Raw genomic sequence first — 16,609 nt, 5'->3', positions numbered from 1 at the left:
CAAAAATCTAATATCAGCACTAAAAAATTGTATAATTGAATAATGCATTATAATTCTTTGCATTATTTTCATTACACAATTTCTCAGTGCTGTTACTAGATTTTGTGAATAAAATAAAATCATTTAAAAATTATATATAAAATGTATAGTAAAAAATAATAATTATGAAAATAATGTCACTTTTGCACAAACTTTGAATCGTCCAAAAAATAGATTTTTGTTTGTTTGTTTGTCTGTTTTTGATTATGGGGTGTAAAATGAGCAGATGTGTTCTTGACTGCTTTCATCAGATTCACTCGTGTGGTTTCAGAACAGAAGTGTGCAAACATCAAAGGAGTTTATCATCTGTCCGGTCTCATCTCAACATTGTGAAACACTGGATTCCAGTCTGGTTTTGCACATGAATTGGTCCATTTTCATTGGGTCAGTTTGAATATTTAGTCACTGCAGAGTAAAGAACCAAATATCCACAATAACTACAGCAGACGACTGTAAAGTGCCCTTAATATTCCGCTTTTATGTGGAAAAGCTAGCGAGAACTTTGTACATATCAAAGATTGGTTTAATTAGCATTGCTATGTAATGTGGGAGTTTGAAATGTAAATATATTTAGAGATAATAAAGATATTAAAAATGAATTTCATTTGATTCATTGAATGTTGATGTGTATTTTAGCATTTAGGAACTTGGCAACACCCTGGCAACCACCCATATTACCTTAGCAACACTCTAGCAATTACCTGGAACACTGTAAAAACACTCAACAACATCCTAGCAACGCTCTAGCGACTATAACACCATAGCAACCACTTACAAACACCCTGGGAACCACCCAGATTACCTTAGCAACACTAGCAATTACCTGGAACACTGTAACAACACTTAACAACATCCTAGCAATGCTATAGCACCATAGCAACCACTTAGCAACACCCTGGCAACCACCCAGAGTACCTTAGCAACACTCTAGCAATTACCTGGAACACTGTAACAACACTCAGCAACATCCTAGCAACGCTCTAGCAACGCTAACACCATAGCAACCACTTACAAACACCCTGGCAACCACCCATATTACCTTAGCAACACTCTAGCAATTACCTGGAACACTGTAACAACACTCAACAACATCCTAGCAACGCTCTAGCAACTGTTAACACCATAGCAACCACGTAGCAACACCCTGGCAACCACCCAGAGCACTCCAGCAGCATGAAGGTGGTGTGTTTTGTATAAAGGTGATATTTTTGGCTGTTGTTGTTGTGATGAAAGTAAACACAGCTCTGAATCACATGTTCATACCTGCAGACATCAACACTTTCTGCGTATCAGACTTTTGCTCGTCCTGTGATGCTGTAAAAGCCACCTGACTGTCTGCCACATGATGTTTTACTGCACAAGGGTTTTTAGCGGAGCAAGTTTCACATTTTGTCACTTTGTGACTCTTCAGTTTCAAAGACAGAGGAACAGATAAAGCTCAGGTAAAGTCTGCTTTTACAATGTAAATGTACATGATATCAGTGTTTAAAATGAATAATTTAAAATAATGTGGCACGAAAAGTTTTTACCTTGATGTTAACAGTTGCAAGTGTAGCAAAGACTTAGTATAGACTTAGAAACATGGTTAATCAGATGTTTAATAATATAGTCTAATATATTTAATTATTTAGTATTAAATTTAATTTGTCTTTATTTGTCTTTTTTAATACCAATGAATGTTACAAACAGTTAAACAAATATTTCAATGACATTGTAATAGGTTTGAATAAAAGGGGGGTAATTTTGAAATTTTTATTTATTTTTATTTAGAATTTATCTAATTTAAATATATTTGATATTTTAATTATTAATAGTCTTAATTTTTATTAGACTGTGTCTTTTTTACATCAATGAATATTACAAACATGGTTAATCAAATGTTTCAATGACATTGTAGCACGTTTAAAAATATATATATATTTTGTATATATTTTACTTAAAATTTAGATTTTATATAGGTTGCATATTTGTTAGATTTAAATTGTTAGTTTTAATATTTTTTACATTTTAATTATTTAATTAATAGTCTTATTTTTTTATTAGTCCTAATTTGTCTTTTTATATTAACGTAAATATTACAAACATGGTTAATCAAATATAATCAAAATTTTAATTTAAAAAAATCTAAATTATTATATGTATTTTCAGTGTATTTTATTTTAAATTTAGATTTGATGAAATTTAAATATATATATTTTTTATTAATAACAGTCTTATTTTTATTTTTTATTCACATGAATATTACAAACACGGTTAAGCAAATATTTAAATAAAATTTAATATAATTTCAATAAAGGTTTAATTAGCAAAATTCAAAATAATTTTTTACTTAGATTGTTTTTATTAATAGTCTTATTTTTTGTCTTAATTTCTCTTTTTTATGCACATGCATGTTAAATGTTAATGTTCAGCTGTGAATCTGAGCCTGTAATTCTAATAGCTCTGGTTTCGTTGGCTCTCAGGATGTGGCGTCTCTGTTTGCTGTGGTCTCTGCTGTCTGTCACCTGCGGCCGCCCGCAGCTCTCCACACACTCTCATGATGAAATGATCGACTTTATCAACACGGCCAAGACCACGTGGACGGTGAGAGGTTTACTGTGTTTACTGTGCTGTTTGGAGGCGATATACTGATGCACCTGCTCATCGCTCTCTCTTCCTCTTTCTTATTCCTCTCTCTCTGGTTTCTTCACAGGCAGGTGTGAACTTCCAGAACGTGAAGTACGAACATCTGAAGTCTCTCTGCGGGACGATGCTGAAGGGCCCGCTGCTGCCTGACACGTGAGTGACCATAACCATATCATATTATCATACGATATATGAGATTTCAGTAGATCTTTCTCTAAACTGGTTATAAACAAGATGAGTTTTCCATTCATGTAAAAAAAGACCTCTTAACACTAGCTTTCTGTATTCTTTTTCTATCTGTTTTCTTTTTATCTGTTATATAATTAACAAACAAAAAACCTTGCTACATGTACTGTGCAAAGCTAACTGAGACTTATAGCACTTGTATATCATTGCTCTTTTGTTGATTTTGATTGCTTCCATTGTCCTCATTCGTAAGTCGCTTTGGATAAAAGCATCTGCTAAATGAATAAATGCAAATGTAATGTAAATGCAATTAATGTGCATACAGTCTTTGATTGATGTTCGTATAGTTCAATCGAGTCTCAGGGAATTTGATGAATGCGATGATAAAAATGTAATAAATGTAAGTTGCTTCAGATAAAAGCATCTGCCCAATGTGTATTGGTTTTTATTGCAGCAATGCTTGGATTTTACAGGATTGATTATATAATGCACAGTCATTTCATTGGAAACCATAAACAGAAATAAAACTGTATCTGTATCTCATTGCATGTCGTGCAACAGAATAATGCATGATGAGTAATTTATTGCATTGACAAACATATAGAATGTTTTTTTAAATAATTAGATATTTATTCTTTTTTTTATATAGTTAGTAGTTAATTATTAAATTTAAAATTATAAATTAAAATGTAATAAACAGTGTGTTTTCTCCATTTGTAGGGTGAAACATGGCACCAACATGAAGCTCCCGGTCAGTTTCGACGCGCGGACGGAGTGGCCCTTCTGTAAGACCCTCAGTCAGATCCGGGATCAGGGCTCCTGCGGCTCCTGCTGGGTAAAAACACTCCAGCGCTGAAGACACTCGTGCAGTGTGTGTGTGTGTGTGTGAGCGTGTGTTTGTGTCCCGCAGGCGTTCGGCGCGGTCGAGGCCATCTCCGATCGCATCTGCATCCACAGCAAAGGAAACGTGTCTGTGGAGATCTCAGCTGAAGACCTGCTGTCCTGCTGCCAACAGTGCGGCTTCGGGTGCGTCAGCTCAGATCGGCGGAGATGCTCCAAACATTATTATAGTTAACTAAAACCAAAACACATTTAGGTTATTTGAAATAAAAGAAATGTTAAAAGAAATAAAACATTTAAAAAACGTAAACTTATTATATTTGTTCTATTTTTTCTAATTTTCATGTAGTATGACTTGATATAGCCTACTAAAACAAGCCAAACTAAGAAATAATAAAAATAAAATAATAAAAATATAATATAAAATTACAAAACACAAGAATTTATTTAAACTTTAACTAAAGTGACAACAGAAAATATACAAATAAATTATTTAATAAATAATAATAACAATTCAAAATATTAACATAATCTATAATAGTATATTAATAAAATACTAGTATTTTACTTGTAGTATTTCAGATTTCCTTGATCTTTTTGGAAATTTTTAGCTTGCAGAAATAATATATTAAAATTAAATTAAATTAAATTAAATTAAATTAAATTAAATTAAATTAAATTAAATTAAATTAAATTAAATTAAATTAAATTAAATTAAATTAAATTAAATTAAATTAAATTAAATTAAATTAAATTAAATTTCTGTGATCTTTTTGAGTATTTCTGTTTTTAGGCATTTTAGTAGACACATCTGAGGCAAACATTATGTCTCCTGAGCCACGAAAGAGCAACATCTGAGCAGTAAAATCTGTATTAATTCTCATGAAATGCTGTGAAATGACTCTTATGGTTTGTTTTTCCCGAGGCAGGTGTTCTGGAGGTTTTCCGTCAGAGGCGTGGGATTACTGGACTAAATCCGGTCTGGTGACTGGAGGACTTTATGGCTCTAACGTGGGTGAGTCTGGATCAGAACAGCAATGTCCCTGTAGAAAACTGTGTGTTGATCTCATCTGGATCTTTTCAGCCTTTCAACAAGAATAAATGAACTGAAGCTCATCAAATACAATAACAGATCATCTGAGACATTCATTCTGCTGAACTGAGTTTAAGCGTAGTGGTTTAAAAAGTTTCATTTCTCAAACGTGCAACGACATACTATGGACCCTGACAGCATGGAGGCATGAATATTATGCTAAATATCCCCTTTGAGTTCCAAAAAAAAAAAAAAATGCAAATGAGTGTGAAATAGCATGTGTGAAACATTTAATAAATGTAAACAATTAAATAATAAAAAAAACAATATTAAAAATAATAATTAAAAAAAAAAAAAAAAACAGAATAAAATAGTATTTCTAAATTCTGAGATCTTTTTGACTGTTTCTAGATTGCAGACAAATAAAATAAAATGAAATAAAATAAAAGTTGTAGAATCATGGAGGTATTCTTGAATGTTTTTAGGTTGCAGACAAAATCAAATCAAACAAAATAAAATAGTTGTAGATTTTCTAAGGTATGTTGAGACCTAGAATAAAATAATAATAATATATTTTTAAATTAATAATATAACAAATATAAAAATAAAAATAATAATAAAATAGTTGTAACATTTCTACGTTTTGAGATTTTTTTTTTAATGTTTCTTGGTTGTAGACCTAGACAAAAATGTATTATATAGCATAAAAATACAGAAAAAAAAATATATATAATAAAATAAACTAAACTAATATAATATAATATAAATAAACATTAAATAAAATAAATAACAATAAAAAATAAAATAAAGGAAATAAAATAGTTGGCGAACTTCTGAGTTATTGGATCTTTTAAAGGTTTTTGAACATTTCTAGGTTGCAGACCTAGAATAAAATAACATACAATATAAAATAAAATAAAAATACATTAATTAAACATATTCAATTTAAATAAAATAATTGTAAAATTTAATTAAATAATTAAATAATTTTAATTAAAATAAAATAAAATGTAAAAATAATTATGTAATTTCTGAAAATGAAATGGTTGAATAATTTCTGAGTTCTGTAATAAATTAAAATAAAATAAAACACATTCAATTTAAATAAAATAATTGTAAAATTTTATTAAATAATTTATTAAATAATTTTAATTAAAATAAAATATTTAAAAATAGTTTATGTAATTTCTGAAAATGAAATGGTTGAATAATTTCTGAGTTCTGTAATAAATTAAAATAAAATAAAACACATTCAATTTAACTAAAATAATTGTAACATTTATGAGTTCTGAGGTCTTTTCGATCATTTCTAGGTGGCAGACCTAGAATAAAATAAAATAAAAAATTAAAATAAAATATAAAAAATAATAAAATAAAATAAAATAGTTTGTGTAATTTCTGAAAATGAAGTAGTGTAATAATTTCTGAGTTGTGAGGTGTGTGTGGCCGTGTCTAGGTTGCAGACCGTACAGCATCCAGCCCTGCGAGCATCATGTGAACGGGACGCGGCCGCCGTGCTCCGGAGAGCAGGACACACCTGAGTGTAACGCCGCCTGTATTCCTCAGTACAGCGTCCCGTACAAACAGGACAAACACTTCGGTGAGTCTGCTCTTCTGCTCTTCTGCTCTCGTGGATCTCTAGTCTCCAGTGCATTAACTCCTCTCTGTGGCCTCCTGCAGGATATAAAGCGTATAACCTTCCCTCGGACCAGCAGCAGATCATGACTGAGCTGTACAGCAGCGGGCCGGTGGAGGCAGCCTTCACCGTCTATGAGGACTTCCTGCTCTACAAGAGCGGTCAGAAACCATCACCTCATCTGTGTGTGTCTAACAATCATCTGCGCAGGGCTGCACAACATGTGTGATTGTGTTTGGTCTGTCAGGTGTTTACCAGCACGTGAGCGGCTCTGAGCTCGGCGGACACGCTGTGAAGGTGCTGGGATGGGGAGAGGAGAACGGGACGCCCTACTGGCTCGTGGCCAACTCCTGGAACTCCGACTGGGGCGACAACGGTGAGAACATTATCATGGGGAACATTATTATTATTGTTATTATTATTTATTAAATAATTTATTATAAAATAAATACATCAGAATTTATTATCAAAAAGTATTTAAGAATTAACTTTGGATAGTAAATTATTATAATTATTTAATCATGCATTAATTAATAAAGAATAATAATGTATTATTTTTATTATTTATTAAATTATTTATTATAAAATAAATAAAATATAATTATTTTATAGAATATATCAGAATTTATTATAAAAATTATTTAATAATTAATTTTGGATAGTGAATTATTACAATTAGTAAATTATGCATTAATTAATAAGGAATAATAATGTGTTATTTTTATTTTTATTATTATTATGGAAAATATGCTTGTTTTTCGTACAATGCTGATATTAATAATTCATTATTAAATAATACATTATTCTAATTAATTATTAATGTATCAGTTAATTAAAATATAATAGTGTATTATTAAAGTCATTATTATTAATATTCTAGAAAATGTTTGTTTTTCCACATAATGCAGATTTTGTGTTAAATTATTATAAAAATATATAATTAAATAACTAATAATAATTACAATCTATTAATGAGTATTAATGAGTGCATTCATAATTTGTTTGTTTTTCCACACAGTACATATGTTAATAGTGTGTTATTTGAAAATAAATTATTATAACAAATAAATAATGTATTATTATATATATAATATATGTGGAAAATATGTTTGTTTTTCCATATAATAGATTTTGTGGGAAATTATTATAGTAATTTATTATGAAATAATTTAGAATAATCATAACCTATAATAATTTATTATTAAAACACATTATTACTTATAATAATACATTATTAAATACTAAATTAATATTTATAATGCGTTATTATAATTAACAATATATTAATAATTATGTATTAATTATTATTAATCATTTGAAAAATATGTTGTTTTTCCAATACAGATCTTAATAATTCATTATTTGATAATAATTACTATTTTATTTAACGAATACTCTGTTAATTAATTTTTAAAAATCGTAATATATTATTTAAATGATTATTGTTATAAATATAGTTGAAAGTATGTTTGCTTTTCCATGTAACACAGATCTTCAGTCTGGGATTGCAGCAGTGTAAATCTGTGTGTTTTGCAGGTTATTTTAAGATCCTGAGAGGCCGGGATGAATGTGGGATTGAGAGTGAGATGGTGGCTGGTGTTCCTCAGCTCTGATCTCAACTCATCATTAAACGAGCTCAACATCTGGATTTACACGATCATCTCACTGCACGCCATCAACAGAAATAAAACTGGATGTGTGTCTCATTGCTGTGGTTAATACTAAAATTCTAAAATCATATATGACAATTATTATTAAAAGCAAAACTGTCATTGTGGTAATGTGAAAAATAAAGATATGTCATTTACATTTTATATCATGCAATTTTTTTTATTGTACAGCCTTTGATTTATAATAGTAAAGATTTAAAATGAGCTGAATATTGGCTCGCACTCAGGCCATCCAATATTAGGATGAGTGTGTTTCTTCATCAGGTTTGCATCACATCAGTGTCTCAGCAATGGATGCTCTGCAGTGAATGGGTGCCGTCAGAATGAGAGTCTGATAAAACATCACAATAATCCACAGCACTCCAGTCCTTGAGAAGACAAAAGCTGAAACATTAAGATGTTTTTAACTAAAATACGAGTTTATAATCCATAATAACACTTCCTCCGGTGAATCAGGAGAGAAATCTGCACAGATCAAAACAGCTCTAAACACATATGTGGCTGGATTTTGATGTGATAGACTTTTTCACTGAAGGAAGCGTTATTATGGATTATAAACTCGTATTTGAGTTAAAAACGTCTAAATGCTGGATTTGTTTCAGTGTTTGTCTTCTCAAGGACTGGAGTGGTGTGGATTATTGTGGTGTTTTTATCAGCTGTTTGGACTCTCATTCTGACGGCACCCATTCACTGCAGAGCATCCACTGCTGAGACACTGATGCAGCGACACATTTAAAAATTTATATTTCTGACATTTGCTGAATAAAAGATTGAAATTTGTAAAATGATACAATGAACATCACACGCAGCACTGCATGTTTAATATGCGATGAATCAGGTCGTGACCTTCGTAAGTCCCACAAGTCGCTGCAGATCTGGTGTAGATCTCGTTTGTGTTCAGTTCAGTTCCAGCATGTGAAACCAAACCCTGAAATCAGCTAAAAACACCTGACAGCACAACCACAGCTGCATATTACTGCTTCAGGTCAAAACTTCACTTACATAACAGCTAGTTCCTCTATACTAGAGCATTGTTCGAACTTCTACTTCAAAACAAGTTTGCAGGGTTATGAATTCTGATCTAAAATGCAAATGCATAAAGATCAGCTGTATAATACACCTAAACCAGCAGGAAAAAATGTGACCTCAGGACAAGAGAGTTATAAGTTGGGGCAAGTTGTCACACGTGTTTTAAAAGTTGTACTTTTGTTTTATTTTACATACACTACCATTCAAAAGTTTTTGAACAGTAAGATTTTTAATGTTTTTTAAAGAAGCCTGCATTTATTTGATACAAAATACAGCAAAAAATAGCTGTTTTCTATATGAATATCTGGTAAACTGTAATTTATTTATGTGATGCGCAGCTGAATTTTCAGTCTTCAGTGTCACATGATCCTTCAGAAATCAAACAGTGTATATTTTGAAAATATTTACATGTATATATTTATATTCATATAATTTATATTATATATAAATATAATTAATGCATAAACGTAACATATTTTTTCTGAAATATGTATATGCATGTGTGTGTATCTATATATAAATAATAAATATACACAGTACACACACACATATATTATATAAACAAAAACATTTATTTTGGATGCGATTAATTGCGATTAATCGTTTGACAGCACTAAAATAAATAGGTCATGGATCTGGAGTTAAAGCGGGGGAGGGGTATTTCCGCATACAGGAAAATGGGCGTGGCACGTGAGGACTTCGACCTATGAGAAAATCTACATTTAAATTTAGATATGAATAATTGTACATTTAAATAAAATAAGTAAATTATTATAATTTGTTAATCATGCATTAATTAATAAAGAATAATAATGTATTTTTATTTGTATTATTATTATGGAAAATATGCTTGTTTTTCCATACAATGCTGATATTAATAATTCATTATTAAATAATAAATTATTCTAATTAATTATGAATGTATCAGTTAATTAAAATATAATAGTGTATTATTAAAGTTATTATTATTAATATTCTAGAAAATGTTTGTTTTTCCACATAATGCAGATTTTGTGGGAAATTATTATAAAAATATATCATTAAATAACTAATAATAATTACAGTCTATTAATGAGTATTATTAAATGAATACATTATTACTTTATTAAATAGTGCATTAATAATTTGCTTGTTTTCCACACAGTACATATGTTAATAGTGTGTTATTTGATAATATATTATTATAACAAATTAATAATGTATTATTAATACAAAAATATAATAATATATGTGGAAAATATGTTTGTTTTTCCAATATATTGTATAAACAAAAACTTTTATTTGGGATGCGATTAATCGCGATTAATCGTTTGACCGCACTAAAATAAATACGTCATGGATCTGGAGTTAAAGCAGGGGAGGGGCGTTTCCGCTTTTCCTGTCAATCATACAGGAAAATGGGCGTGGCACGTGAGGACTTCGACCTATGAGAAAATCGACATTTAAATTTAGATATGAATACACAAATAATTCTATTTGCAAACCCAAACACGCACATCTAGCGTTTGGTCCGATTGAGTCTCGATATAACGGGTCAAAGTCCCCAAAAACAGGCGTCGGTTTTACCGAAATATTCAGAAACAAACGGAATCCGCTTTGAATCTCGATATGGAGGGACTTTAATACCTTTAGCTTTAGCCTGTTAGCTCGGACTGCATGTTTGTGTGTATATCAACAATAACACACTCTCATCCGCATTTACCGCATGAATAAGAAGATTATTGATATGATCGACGACTGACGAAGAAGTGAAGGAAGCTGCTGGACCCTCAGGGATGTAGTGTTACATGTTTAGGTGGGTTTTTGTGTCTCTTCACATGTGCATGTAATTCCTGCTGAACCCGATGCTTGTTTTATTATCTGTATTGTATTTATTGCAATAGGAATGTCTTTGTGCATTGATATATAAACATATTGATATAACTGTTTATATATATATATATATATATATATATAACGTAAACATGCATCATTTGGCTGATCACGATAAATAAAGGCATGCATTATGTCATCTTTTGTTTTTATTGTCAACATTTTTAAAACCTTGTATGCAATGCACGCATATAAGGTATGAATTTCCAATGTCGTGCATATGACAGATCTGCTATAACGTGATGCGCACGACGTAATTTTGCATGCACGCGCGTGAAATTGCGTGCTTAACGTGAGTTTCACATTTCAGACGTGATAAACGTGGGTTTCCCTCTCTTGTTTATTGAGCTGAAATGCGATTGTCGTTTATCCATTCGGTTTGCACATCATCATGTATCCAAAGCGTCTATCAAAGCAGACTGATTTGAGATATCAGTTATGCTTGGGCTCAATCTAATCACTGCTTATCTCAAATCAAACACTGGCTTTGTTGAGCTTGAACAATAATGAGTGTTTTAACAATAAAGATATGTCATCTAGTGGCTTCATCCCAAAAAAAAACAAGCTCAGCCTGGCTAGATCCAGTCTGAATCGACAGGTTCTCGTCCCTGATGCTTAGGTCATTGGGGTTATTGCAGCAACCCTCTATGTGACCCATTGACCCGCGGCTCAAGATAAGGGTGCACGTATTTAGAGGCCGATATTCACCTCTCTTTTTGTGTCTTTGTGAAGACAGGAACATTGCACGACGGAAGGAGAGGTCGCTTCGCGTCCAGATCTCGGAGTTGGTGCATTTCAAGCGTCCGCAATGGAGAAGACGGAGAAGAGGCCAGGATACTTCGCCAGGTGAGATGATTTTGGATCAAAATAACACAGGACTTTCTACAGGAAGCATTTGATGGGAAGTGAGAGCTAAATGCGGAGCGGGCCAGACGTTAAGGGCTCTGAAAGAGGAATTAATAATGCTGTTTCAGGAATAAGATATTTTAACTTGTGCTGTAGTTTTGCTGAAACAGCCCATTTCTGTCACATAAGAAACAAAATCATGCTTTGTAGTTCATAACTATGACATAAATTTTTTTTATTATGCAATACTATGTTGTAAGCTTGACATAAGAAGTCATAATTATTACATTTACATTACTAGCTTGCTCTATTCTTTTTCTATTCTATCTGTTTTCTTTTTATTTATTATATACTTTTAAAAAAACACCTTGCTATGTGTAAAATGTTAAAATTAAGAGATGGTAATAATTATGACTTAAGTCAAAATGATGAGATGCTGAGTCATAATTATGATGTAAGTCAAAATTGACAAAAAAGTCATAATTATGACACAAAGTTGAAATTATGAGGAAAAAAGTCTAAAAATTGAGATACTAACATAAAAAGTTAAGATTATGAGACACTATGTCTTAATTATTTCTTAAGTAAAAATTATGACTTAAAAAGTCATTAAAGTGGAAATTACGAGGAAAAAAGTCAAAGTTTTAAAATTTAAATTCAAAATTGTGACGAATGTTAAAAAATTTTTATGAAAAGACATGATTACGACGTACGAAGTCGAAATTATGAGAAAAAGTCAAAGTTAAGAGAGAGTAATAATTATGAAAAAAAGTCAAAATTATGACAAAAAGCTAAATTGTGATATAAGAAGCCGCAATTATGACAAATTTGAAATTATGAGAAAAATGTCAAGAATTTGAGATACTAACATAAGTTAATATTATGAGATACTATGTCATTATTACATAAGTTTTAAATTATGATATGAAAAGTCATGATAATGACATCAGAAAAAAATCAGAATTGAGATGCTTAGTGTCTCTTATGTCATAACTATTACTGTCGAAATTATTACAAAAGTCGAAATTATGACATAAGCCATACATATAGCATAACAAGTTGTCATTTGAAATTGACATGAAAAGTTGTAATTGTGACAAATTTTGACTTTTTAATGTCATAAATAGGAGTTTTGTCTAATAATTTTGACATTTTGTCATAATTTTTAAGACTTTTTTTCTATCATTATTGGGATTTTGTGTCATAATTTTTATAACTTTTTCTATCATAATTATAATTTACCAAAACATTTTTTTCTTATGTGGCAGAAAAGGACTTTCACACAAACCTGTCTGACATTCAATATTAAATTAAATCATGAGTTTGATTCCCAGTGAATGCATGACCTGATGTAGTTTGAATGCAATGTAAGTTGCTTTAGATAAAAACCTCTGCCAAATGTATAATGCAGTTATCTGAAGCTGCTTGTCGCTGCATGCATGAAAATTAGAAGTGATTTATACTGTCAAACTCCAACAAGCATCATAAAAGTAGTTCATATGACTCGTCCGTTATATTCCACGTCTTCTGAAGTCATGTGATAGTTCTGAATGACAAACAGACTGAAGTTTAAGTTATCGACTGAAAATCTTTCTCTCTGTTTGCGGTCAGATTGGAAAATGATGTCAGGTTTGGTGAAATATCATTGGTTCAGGCGTGTGATGCAGCACTTCGTTTTCCTTGTGTTTACCTTCATTGCTTGAGATGGCTGACGAGCTCCAGTTGTTAGTAGGATTTGCTAAACCAAACACCAAGAACTGTTTGACAGTTTGCTAAATCTGTCAAGCATCACTAACCGGAAACCAGTGTTTTTGGTAATTGAAATAAAATGAAATGTAAATATTAGATGAAAAACTTATTAGAAATGTTGCATTGGCAGCCAACTGAAATAAGCTAATTTAAATTGATTAAACTACATTACTAAAACTGAAGTAAAACTATAAAAAAAAAATTGTAAAAAAAAAAACAAACAAAAAAACCCTAATAATAATGACAGAAGTACATAACCACATCACTAAAGCTGAAATTAAAATAATATAAAAAAAATAAAGCTAATTCAAAATATTAATAAATACTGTATTAGTAAATAAGTAATACAAAACATTTTGCTATTAAAATGTTTTTTTTAAACATGTCTATTGTGAGATGTATTGAGACTGTAGTATAAAGATATACATATACATATATACATATATACATATACATATATATATATATATATATATATATATATATATATATATATATATAAAAGCTAATAAAAATTACAAAAGCACATAGAAAATTACTAAAATGTAAACTGAAATTGAAATAAAACCTAAAAAAACCCACAAAATTAAAAGCTAATTCGAAATATTAATAAATACTATAATAGTATATACATTTATTTCAACATTTCACTGTGGAATGTATTGAGATTGTAATATAAAGAAATGTTTTAAAAAACCAAGAGCTAAGAAAATGACAAAGGCACATAAGAAAGAAATCTTACAGATTAAAATAAGACATATAAATATTACAATTGTATATAAAAAATACAAAAAGTTTTTAACATTTTGCAATGGGATCTAATGAGATTATAGTATCAATAAATAATTTTAAAAACCAAAAGCTAATAAAAAGAGACGAGACATAATGTAAACTAAAATTAAAATAAAACATAAAAATATAAAATTAAAAGCTAATTCAAAATATGAATAAAAGCTAGCTATAATAGTAAATAAATAATACAAAACTTTTTAGTATTAAATTAGTGCTTTCAAACGATTAATCGCGATTAATCGCATCCAAAATAAAAGTTTTTGTTTACATAATATATGTGTGTGCACTGTGTATATTTATTATGTGTATATATAAATACAAACACATGCATGTGTATATTTAAGAAAAATTTTATGTTTATATATTAAATATATTTATATATAATATAAAATATAAGAATATAAATATATAAATGTATATGCATGTAAATATTTCCAAAATATATGCTGTATGTGAGTGAATCTATATATATATATATATATATGCATAATAAATATACACAGTACACACACATATATTATGTAAACAAAAACTTTAATTTTGATGCGATTAATCGCGATTAATTAAAATCCTTAAGAATTTTTCAGATTTTCACTGTGGCATGTATTAAGATGTTTTTATATCATGTAGGAGTGATTCTACAACAGAAGATCAACATCAGTCTGATGTCTCTCTCTGGATCACATGCTGTTATGATCTGCTTCCTGTCATTTGTGATACGGGATGTGAGCTGGGCGGAGGAATGTGTGTGTGTGTGTGTGTGTGTGTGTGTGTGTGTGTGTTACTGCAGCAGTCTTTCCTGCAGCATCAGCTTCGAGTGAGTCTCCAGTTTGATCGATCGGCTTCCCCTCGCCGTCATACACCATTAGACAATCCTCTTCTCCGGTTTCCCTCTCGCTCTTTCTCTGTCCATCTGTTTACGGGTGAATCTCACCATACCTCAACAACATGACATGACATATTTGTTTGATATCATCTGAAGTTAGGCAGATAAATTCTGTTGTCAAATAATCCTTTTTTCAGTTGCGGCTCCTGTCTAAAGCCAAGACTTTTCTTTATTTTAAAGTGCCCCTATTATGGGTAATGAAAGGTTCATATTTTGGTTTTGGGATCCCCAACAACAGGTTGACATGAATGCGAGGTCAAAAAACTCTTTCATTCTCTTATAATATGCATCTATTTTTACCTCACTTGCTCAACGACTCCCAAACGTTTTGTTTAACGATTAAAAGCATATTTTCTTGGATTGTACCATTTTTAATGTAAATAGACTGAAAATGTCTATATGTCTGAAATGTCTTTTATAACTTTTTGTTAATTGTATGTATACCCTGTATAATTTATTCAGAGATTGCCATGAAAATAGCCTTGATGCTTGCATGGTATTAAAAAAATAAATAAATAAAACTGTGCTCTGTTCGGCCATCTTGGCTCTGGCCACTGCAGTTTCTCTGGCACAGATTCACTCAGCAGAGGAAAAGTGTCATGAATCTGTGGGAGGATTTGATTTTTTTTTTTTAAGTTGTTTCTTTGTTGCTGTTTTGACACAGTTGGTGTTGATAATGTTGTATTTTTGTTTTCTGGATCGCAGGCTGAAGAAGAAGCGGCAGCTGAAGCAGAGCCAATCAGAAAAAACGTATGCTGAGCAGAGCCAATCAGATTTGGAATCCAAGACGCCAGTCATCCGTGAGCCTGCTCTTATTGGTCGATCTCAGGAGAGGACTGCGGAGAGAGGCCAGCCTGACGGATCAGGTGAACTTTCAGACACACTGAATCTATATGAAGTAGGGCTTCAGTTTTTCTAAATTCAGGTGTAGTTTTGATTGGGCTACACAATGAATCAAAATAAAACCAAAATCACGACATGACTTAATTATCAAATCACAAAGGCTGAGTTTGAATTAAATTGCATTTGGGAACCCAACATATGAAAACCCATACTTGTAATTAGAAGATCAACAAAAGAGAATCTACTGTTACGGATATCCATCATAATAAAAGCTGCATAGTTTAACATTTTAAATAGAAGAAATTAATAAAAAATAAATATTGATTCATAATAATAATAATAAGTATTAGTAAATTAGTAAATAAATATTAGTATTGTAATTTTACACTTGTAATGTAAAATAAAATAATTATTATATTGTTTTTCTTAAAATACTAAATTGTTGTTATTTTAGTAATATTTTTTACTAATTTTGATTTATAATACTTTTAATATTTTTATTTAGTAATGATAATAATGAAAAGCATTACTACTACTACTATTAAATTTTTCCTAAATATATA

At 30.4% G+C, this 16,609-nt stretch overlaps 2 protein-coding genes across 4 annotated transcripts in view; both read left to right on the top strand.

The window, feature by feature from the left end:
* The first annotated feature begins 1,383 nt into the window (after positions 1 to 1,383).
* On the top strand, positions 1,384 to 8,173 carry ctsbb (cathepsin Bb). The gene is made up of 10 exons (XM_058756035.1): positions 1,384 to 1,481; positions 2,502 to 2,622; positions 2,732 to 2,817; positions 3,571 to 3,685; positions 3,761 to 3,876; positions 4,620 to 4,705; positions 6,180 to 6,323; positions 6,404 to 6,520; positions 6,607 to 6,735; positions 7,896 to 8,173. The coding sequence occupies exons 2-10, from the start codon at positions 2,503 to 2,505 to the stop codon at positions 7,970 to 7,972; spliced, it is 990 nt and encodes a 329-aa protein (XP_058612018.1). The 5' UTR covers positions 1,384 to 1,481; position 2,502; the 3' UTR covers positions 7,973 to 8,173.
* Positions 8,174 to 10,488: 2,315 nt separating this feature from the next.
* LOC131526901 (nuclear receptor coactivator 7) overlaps positions 10,489 to 16,609 on the top strand; it is a 29,370-nt gene continuing 23,249 nt past the window's right edge. Inside the window, exons 1-3 of one of the 3 annotated variants that reach the window (XM_058755604.1) lie at positions 10,489 to 10,853; positions 11,663 to 11,776; positions 15,909 to 16,069. In XM_058755604.1, coding sequence (XP_058611587.1) covers positions 10,846 to 10,853; positions 11,663 to 11,776; positions 15,909 to 16,069 — 283 coding nt within the window. In that variant the 5' untranslated portion in view covers positions 10,489 to 10,845. The remainder of the gene's footprint in view (positions 10,854 to 11,662; positions 11,777 to 15,908; positions 16,070 to 16,609) is intronic. The other 2 variants (XM_058755605.1, XM_058755603.1) reach the window with 2 other exon arrangements.

This window comes from Onychostoma macrolepis, chromosome 20 (genome assembly GCF_012432095.1).
Source record: "Onychostoma macrolepis isolate SWU-2019 chromosome 20, ASM1243209v1, whole genome shotgun sequence".
NCBI classification, from domain to species: Eukaryota; Metazoa; Chordata; class Actinopteri; order Cypriniformes; family Cyprinidae; genus Onychostoma; species Onychostoma macrolepis.
Note: the sequence above shows the minus strand (reverse complement) of the source record. Positions and strands in the feature narration are given on the sequence as shown.

Coding starts and splice junctions, on each gene's coding strand:
- ctsbb (XM_058756035.1), top strand. CDS start 2,503: ATGTGGCGTCTCTGTTTGCTGTGGTCTCTGCTGTCTGTCACCTGCGGC. Junction 2,818..3,570: donor GGCCCGCTGCTGCCTGACAC/GTGAGTGACCAT, acceptor CTCCATTTGTAG/GGTGAAACATGGCACCAACA. Junction 4,706..6,179: donor ACTTTATGGCTCTAACGTGG/GTGAGTCTGGAT, acceptor GGCCGTGTCTAG/GTTGCAGACCGTACAGCATC.